The 8,755-nt window shown below is 32.6% G+C and overlaps 1 protein-coding gene across 1 annotated transcript; it reads left to right on the top strand.

Moving 5' to 3' along the window:
* Positions 1–5,063: 5,063 nt before the first annotated feature.
* LOC100811153 (U-box domain-containing protein 17) lies at positions 5,064–8,137 on the top strand. The gene has a single exon (XM_003542927.5). It carries the CDS (start codon positions 5,759–5,761, stop codon positions 7,907–7,909), a length of 2,151 nt encoding a protein of 716 aa, XP_003542975.2. The 5' UTR covers positions 5,064–5,758; the 3' UTR covers positions 7,910–8,137.
* Positions 8,138–8,755: the final 618 nt, after the last annotated feature.

Below are 8,755 nucleotides of genomic sequence, written 5' to 3'. Positions count from 1 at the left end.
TCTCAGTGCAGATTAAGTAAATAACTGCATACAAACACGTAAGATTAGAAATCAGACCAGTTTAAAAACATATTGGAACAGAACTGGCAAAATTAACTTGTTTTTTTTTATAGCAATATTAAGTTAAGAGTACTGTCATTAATAGAAGTGGAAATATTAAGTCGTTCGAAAATTCAGCATTTAACATGAATTGAAATTATTCTTTTTTTTAAATTAAAGATTCAAACATAACTAATTTTTTCTAAGAATTGAAATTAAAATTAAAATTATTTTATAAAGATTAAAAAATTATTTTAAAATTTAAAGAAAATAATTTACTGTTCAAAGTAATTGTAGTTAACTTGACTTAATCAATAGTATTATTAAATTTCTTCAGCCTCTAAAATTTTCTGCCACGTGTTAATCAGCTGACTGCTTGCTGATTTACTTTTTCTTTTTTTTACTTGCTTGCTCTCTTCTTTAACTTGCTCAGTTTCTTGAGGTTTTTTTTTTTTTTAATTACGGGTTACTATGCCTGCAAAGCAGGCTGGCCCACACCTAATTTATGTATAATCGAATGTATGTGATATCAGGATATTAAAAATAAAAAGGAAACTTCAAACTGTACCGAATGAAAGAATTAGCACTTTTTTTTTATGGAATGCACATGATATTTGGATGTTGGTTTTTTATTTTATCGTGTTAATTAGTGTTGTGAATAACCAATATTTGTGGGACAACTTGACTGACTTTTTAAATTAATTCTTTTAATGATTTTGGATTCAATTTTATTCAAATCACTACATAGTATTAATAAGTGTTATAAATGTAAAATATTTGGATACCGAAATGTATCATATGAATATTTGGATTTTTTCCATAAAAAATATTTATCAATTTTATTGAACACAATGCCATTGGCCATCCTTTAATAAAAAAATTATAAGTAAATCACCTATTATTGATAATATAGATGTAAAATATCTATAAATTTTATATAATTAATTTATGTCAAAAAATTTGATTCAACATTTTTTATAAGGTTTCTTTTTTTAACTATATTGTTTCAATTTACAAAGTTTAAATTTGAGATCCTATTTAGGATATTTGAATCAGTTTTATTCAGGTCAATTATGTGCATATTTTTTTTTTATAATTGAAAATGTTGAAATACATGTTTTAATGTAAATCCAACAAATAAAAATAAACCAAACACAAAAATAAGAAGTTTAGTCTGTTGTCAAAATAACTTTTCTTTCACACACAATTTTATAATAGAATTTCAAATATGCTAATCACTAAAAAATACAGGTGTTTGATAGAAAAATATTTCTTCATGAAAAGGAAAGGGGGAAAGGACAGAAATGTAAAAGTAATAAATTTAATGAATGGTCCTAGGCAAAGCATTTAAAAGAGTGTTTTGCATATGAATGATATTATGAGTAATACATTATTAATGATATATTAGTGAAAGCGTGTGGTAAGTGGGCAAGTGATAACGTGATTCACTCGCTGAAAGGAAGCAGAATCGATCAGTCATTATTCCGCAGGACAGACCAATGACCAATGACCAATGACCAATGACCAATCCACTCATTCTTAGGTGCAGGTCAAATGATCCAACGTAAGCGTCACCTGTTCCTTCAGCTTTCCAACAAGTCCTCGATTGACCATGCGACACGTGGCCTCATTTTAGTTTTTGACTTTTCACAAAACGTGGTTGGAAGTGTTTCGTACTTAGGTTAAGTCACGTCGTTACTTGCCATTCAACTCTTCTGCTGTACTACCTACTGTGTAAGAAATTGTACTCATACTTCAAATTTATTTAACTTCCTTCTTATAACATAAGAAAAAGATTAAAAAAAAGTATGAGATAATTAAGATGTGTGATATGATACTCTGATAGAAAGATGCAAAAAGTGAAGTATAAAAATATAAAAAGTATAATTTATTCATTAATTATTTAATCGGTTTGTTAAAAATTTGATAATTTGTTGGTTTATAAAAAAAAATTTCCTTTTATTCTTTCATTACTTCTAAATGAAGTGTTAATCATATATTTATATGATAAAAATATTATATAGAAAATTATTCCCAAAAAATAATTAAATAATTATATTGAATGATGTAAGATTGATTGGGATTATAAATTAATTGCTCCATTATTACATGAAGACAAATTTATTAGCATTGATATAAGATTTTTACAATTGGTTAAGACTTTAACATTATTTCCTCCGTTCGAAATCGAAAATAATAATTATTTAAGTTGTTTTACATAATAATTAATATTAAATTAAAAAACTAAAATAACAATTATTTTAAAATATTTTTTTTTCTGTTACATAATCATTATAATGGGAGGGAGGAAGTATTTAACAAATCAATTTAATCATTAAATCATGACTATATATTATTTTAATGATTTCTATAAAATCCTATAAAACTAGTATGCGTTTATTTAATTTATTTTAAAATAATCAATTAAATTTATCAAAATTTGAAAGTTGATTTGAAAAAGGAAACTATTACTTGACTTAAGCAGCAATAAAAAATTAAAAACATAATAAAATTACCAATATTTATCATCATTATTAAAAAGTATTATATTATTATAATATATAATTTTTAGAAGACTTAAATATATTTTTATTTTTAATAATTTAGTTTTTTTTTTTCATTTTTTCCTTGAAAAAAGTTATGTTAGTAATTGTACATAAAGTATAGATAACATTTTAAACAATAAAAAGTGTCTTGAATAGTAAAATAATATTATCTAAAATATTTTTAAAAAATAAAACAAACAAATTTTAGAAAAAAAAATACAGATGAAAATCATTAAATTACATAAACTAAGTAAAAGATATTGAAGTCTTTCTGGAATATGGTATGTGTGTTTGGAGATTCTGATTTCTGAGCGGTCAACTTGGCGTTTGGAGTGGTGCCTACTGCCTAGTTCTTTAGTTTAGTCAAAAGATCCAAACCCCGCATTTACCTCCAAATTACAGCTAAGCTAAGCATACCATTTTAATCCACTCTCATAAATCATAATCGCGTGCCCTGGCCCCACCACCTTTCTCAAGTCAACCCTCCTTCTTCCTCTTCTCTCATCTTCACTCCAAACTTAACTTTTTTTTTTTAATTCTTATTAATACTTTTTAATAAAACTATTATGATTTATACTTTAAATAAAATAAAATAATCAATTAAAAATATACATTAATACTAATTTAAATTAAAAAGGTAATATTTTATATTTTGAACATTTTATTTTATAATTCATCTCGTTAAGATACTTTATCTGACTTTTTCTTATAATAACTACATAGTTTCTTTTTCTAATAATTAAACTCCTTAACATTGTTAAAAATATCAGTTATATTTTAGTTTGATTAAATTTAAAGGGAATTCATGATTGAAATACAGAAGTATAAATTTTTTTATTTATTTTAAAAAGTCTACATACTCTCTCTTATTCTTTTTTAGTAAAAAATAATTATTTTCCATGAAAGACAATTAGATTGAAATTCGTATAATAAAACACACAATATTAGTAGAAAATAAATTTTTTTACTAAATTGTGAATTTTTTCCTGATGATATTGGTGCAAATATTCACCATGCGAATCAATGATTAATTTTTTTTAGAAATTACGAGCACACAAAAAATAAATATTTTTTTTAATATAATTTATTTTATATCAAAGATCAAAATTTAAATCCTAAAACACTTAAGGGACACAAATAACTATCACTTGTGTCAATCACATTTAATTAAAACATCTTCAACACAGGTGCTTCATAAATGACTTAAAATTAAACAATGTTGTTTAACAATTTTTTATCATTGGAACAGATGGCATGATAGTATATTGCTTAAGTGAGTTGTTTATACAAGAAATCATTGTTTAATTTATTCTTACCAATTAAAGAATCATTTTTCAATTAACAAATTTAATGTGACTCAAGTTAAATATTTTTTCTAACAACTTTAGCATGGAGTAAATTTTTGTTTAATTTTTTAAAATTTATGTAACATTCTAGGACTCATAAATTTTAGATAAACAACTCATTTAAATAATCATACATTATATATGTTATTACTATAATTTTATTTTATGAGAGAAAATCATACTCAAACATTATACGATTATTATGAACAATAAATTTTTTAAATATTTTAAGACTCAAATTCAAGATACCAATAAATTATAGTAGTCTTCCAGAAAAAGTTTCCTCATAGGCAAAGGCAACCCAACACTCAAAGGAAATGTCTTGCGTAACTTGTCTTCTTAGGTAAAAAATATGAGATTATTTATTTTTGTTTGTTAGCGTGTATTTTCCAATATTTACTGATCGGGTCATTTGTGGAACATAAAAACCTTCCATCATATCTTGAAAATCTCAATATATAATTGTTTGTATCAGTTAATTGTGATCAAATATAGATCATTCAACATTAATTGAATTGGCTCAACACTCATTTTTGATAGAAGTGATCAAAATACGATCTAATTCGATCTTGAAGTTACACAACCTTATAATCTCAAAATATGTGAGTAGAGACTAATGGGTATTGATAGGAATGGATCTAGATAATACCACTAAAAAATAACTAATTAGGATCAATTAATAATGAAAATTACATATATGTCCATTAAGATTTTTTCCTTGCGGCAAAGATTTTTATCAAGGGATAAATTACCAATTTATGATAAAAAAATAAACACGACATCCAAAATTATACGATCATCTACCCATTTTTGAATTAAAGCAAACAAAGTGATAAAAAACCTCAAAACGGTAGCAAATGCCAAATGCATCCATCCTATTTCCTTATCTTGTGGGGGAAAAAGAAACAAAACATGATGCACGCATATCAAGGAACTGCAAACAGTGTGGACTTTAAGCAAGTTTGAAATCATAGCCGAAGAAAGCAAAAACGAACAAACGAAGGGCATCAAAGAAAGGTGTACCTCAAACACTATTTCACCCACAAAGTCAAAACCTAAACAACACACAAGACAGAGCCAGCAAAGAGTCCCAACTTCCCCATCTATTACCATTTAAGCCTCATCTGAAATAAAGTAACAACAACTAATAAGTAATAATACTAACATCTCTTTCAAGCCATTCCAAGAACACCAAAATTGTAATTTCCTACAAAAGCCGAACCCTTCTTTTTTAGGTTGACAAGCCAAACCAACCTATCTTTAACCCTTTGCTTTACTCTTTCCCTGCCTCGCAGTCGCAGCAAAGCAAGGGGAAACCAAACCTAACCCCAAAATAAATGCAAATAAAAAAACAAAACAAAAAATGAATGGACCAGAATCTGCATGATCAATCCGTCAAACTTAGGAAAGTCATTATCACGCAGGCTGCATCGAAACTCCTACGGGATTGAAAATTAGAAAAAAAGAAACAACACAAAGTCATAGGAAATTCAGTCCCTCTTACTTTTCCTTCTTGCACTCATACGCGGATTCGGCCCATTTTTTAATTCTCCATCCTCATCGCTTCTTCTTAACCCTTTGAACATTCAATCCCTCACCCAACACCACCATCAACTGTTTCATAGTCTTTCTTTCTCTCTTGCGTTTCCCAGAATAATTTTCCCGGAAAATTTCTTCACTCCCACCCCAGATCTGAAACTTCCGCAAGTTCTTATCTTTTCCCTTAGAAACTTCGGTGTTCTTAAAATTATCATCTGGGTATCGAAGATAACAACATATTAAATCCCCCAAGTGGAGTTTCAACGCGGAAACCCTAGAATTTATTGAATGGCTTCAGGGGCAATTTTCTCGTCGCTCCGGCGGAGAAGGTCGCCGACGTTGGAAGCGTTTCTGGCCCCCGTTGACTTAAGCGACGTCGCTTTGGTTCAGACCCTCATCTCCGTTGCCAACGAGATTGTGTCGTGTTTTTCGAAGCGTAGTTTCTTCTTCCAGCGCAAGAACTCGCGGTCTCTGATCCGAAAAGTGGAAGTTTTTCAGTTGCTTTTGGAGTATTTGCGTGATTCCCAATCGGGTTCTTCGTGTCTTCCACCCACGGCGGTGCTTTGTCTCAAGGAGCTCTACCTCTTGCTCTACCGCTCCAAGATTCTCCTCGATTACTGCGCCCAATCGAGTAAGTTGTGGCTCTTGCTTCAGAACCATTCCATCTCTGGTCACTTCCATGATTTGAACCAGGAGATTTCTACCCTTATGGATGTTTTTCCTGTTAAGGATGTTTTGTTGAGTAAGGATGTTAGGGAACAGGTTGAGCTCTTGCAGAAACAGTCTAGAAGAGCTAAGCTTTTTATAGATATGAAGGATGATGCTCTCAGGCTTCGGTTTTTCTCCTTTCTTGATGAGTTTGAGAATGGAGGGATTCCTGATTCTGCTGAATTGGGGTCTTTCTATGTTGAGAAGCTGCAGATTGTTGATGCGGCTAGTTGTAGGACTGAAATTGAGGGCTTGGAGGAGCAGATTGTTAATCATGAAGGTGACATTGAGCCTACTATTTCTGTGCTTAATGGGTTGGTGGCTATGACTAGATATTGCAGGTTTTTGCTCTTTGGCTTTGAGGAGGATGAGCTTGGTTTTGAGAGTGGAAGTCAGAAGAAGCCTAAGAGGAGGTTGATTACTCAGGAAATTGCTGAAACGTTTTTGACTGTTCCTAAGGACTTTTGCTGTCCAATTTCGTTGGATTTGATGAGAGACCCTGTGATTATTTCCACTGGTCAAACCTATGATCGGAGTTCAATTTCGAGGTGGATGGAAGAAGGGCATACTACTTGCCCCAAAACAGGTCAAATGCTTGCTCACACTCGTCTTGTTCCAAACCGGGCTCTGAGGAATTTGATTGTGAAGTGGTGCACTGCACATGGAGTTCCTCTTGAGCCACCAGAGGTCATGGATGCGATGGGTGAAGTTTTCCCGTCGGCCTGTCCCACCAAAGCTGCCCTTGAAGCCAACAGAGCCACAGCGACGCTTCTCATTCAACAGCTCGCGGGTGGGTCTCAAGCTGGGAAGACTGTGGCTGCCCGGGAAATAAGGTTGCTTGCAAAAACTGGAAAGGAAAACCGAGCCTTCATTGCAGAAGCAGGGGCAATTCCGTATCTGAGGAATTTACTTTCATCGCGAAATGCTGTTGCTCAGGAGAATTCTGTGACTGCGCTGCTCAATTTGTCCATTTTTGACAAGAACAAAAGTAGGATTATGGACGAGGAAGGGTGTCTAGGATCGATTGTTGATGTGTTGAGATTTGGACACACCACAGAGGCAAAGGAAAATGCTGCTGCGACGTTGTTCAGTCTATCGGCCGTCCATGACTATAAGAAAATAATTGCAGATGAGATGCGAGCAGTCGAGGCCCTCGCAGGACTGTTGCAAGAGGGGACTCCAAGAGGAAAGAAGGATGCTGTGACAGCTTTGTTCAATCTTTCCACACACACTGAGAATTGTGTTAGAATGATCGAGGCCGGGGCAGTGACAGCTCTTGTTAGTGCTTTGGGGAATGAAGGAGTTTCAGAAGAAGCAGCTGGTGCACTGGCCTTGATCGTCCGGCAGCCAATTGGGGCCAAAGCAGTGGTGAATGAGGAATCAGCAGTGGCTGGATTAATTGGAATGATGCGTTGTGGAACACCGAGAGGTAAAGAGAATGCGGTTGCAGCGATGCTCGAGTTGTGCCGGAGTGGAGGTGCAGCTGCAACAGAAAGGGTTGTGAAGGCACCAGCTTTGGCCGGATTACTTCAAACCCTTCTTTTTACGGGGACAAAACGCGCAAGAAGAAAAGCAGCTTCACTTGCAAGAGTTTTTCAGAGATGTGAGCATGCAACTTTACATTATGGTGGATTAGGTGTTGGCTATGCGTTTGCTAGCAATTCAAATACAACTAGGGATACCAGCTTTGCGGGTGATGTTTCAGTACCAATGTCCATTTCTGTGTTATAGTGGTAATACTCCTGTGTTTACTTAAGTTCCCAATTTTTGTTGTAACTTGTAAGTGTTTACAGATTCTTTTATTGAAATTTAAAGTCATAAGAAATTATAGCAATATCATCATGTATTCTAAGAGATCCAGGAGTGTTGTTGAGCAGTTAGCCTCAACACATATGTTATGAGTCAAATGATGTAAGAATAGAGAATGCTCATAAAAAAGAGAGACCATGTCTGGAATCATATTTGTTTCTTGCCTTTTTTTCTACTTATTTTCATAATCGATGATGGCCATGGCGACAGAACCTCGCACATACGCAATCATATCAACATATATAATTTGGGACATCTTTGCGCGTCACATTATCACTTTTAACCACAAATTCGTAAACAATCTATGAGTTTCTTACGCTAGCTGTTTTCATTTTTTTTTTTCTCTCTCCAAAAGTCCAGCGGTTGGACCAGCCTAGTGATTTGTGAGTATTGAATTAGAACCGTTAAATTGGACCATAGTGTGAACAATTAAAATATTTTTGTGTTATGTAATATAAAGAGTGTTTTTAATTATAAATTCAATTTGTTCTCCAGTCCTCTGTCAATAAAATGGGTGTGTTCAGATTGAGTTGCGTCTCGCTGGATATTACGTGAGGAATGCCTCAAATCAAATGTGATTCTTAAATTCTATAGTTATCACAGTCCACTAAATCTGTTCCTAGAAGAATCTAGACTTAGACTATACGGGTGAATGTTCTATTCTTTTTTGTCCACGATGGCATTGATACACTTTTTATTGGCATAAAGTTAAAACGAAGGTAGATCACACAGATGAGATGCTCCCTGCCTGGAGTGTCTATGCTCTTT

The sequence above is a fragment of the Glycine max genome, chromosome 13 (assembly GCF_000004515.6).
Source record: "Glycine max cultivar Williams 82 chromosome 13, Glycine_max_v4.0, whole genome shotgun sequence".
NCBI classification, from domain to species: Eukaryota; Viridiplantae; Streptophyta; class Magnoliopsida; order Fabales; family Fabaceae; genus Glycine; species Glycine max.
Note: the sequence above shows the minus strand (reverse complement) of the source record. Positions and strands in the feature narration are given on the sequence as shown.

What these genes read in the sequence shown, in the direction of transcription:
- LOC100811153 (XM_003542927.5), top strand. Translation starts at nt 5,759, where the DNA reads ATGGCTTCAGGGGCAATTTTCTCGTCGCTCCGGCGGAGAAGGTCGCCG.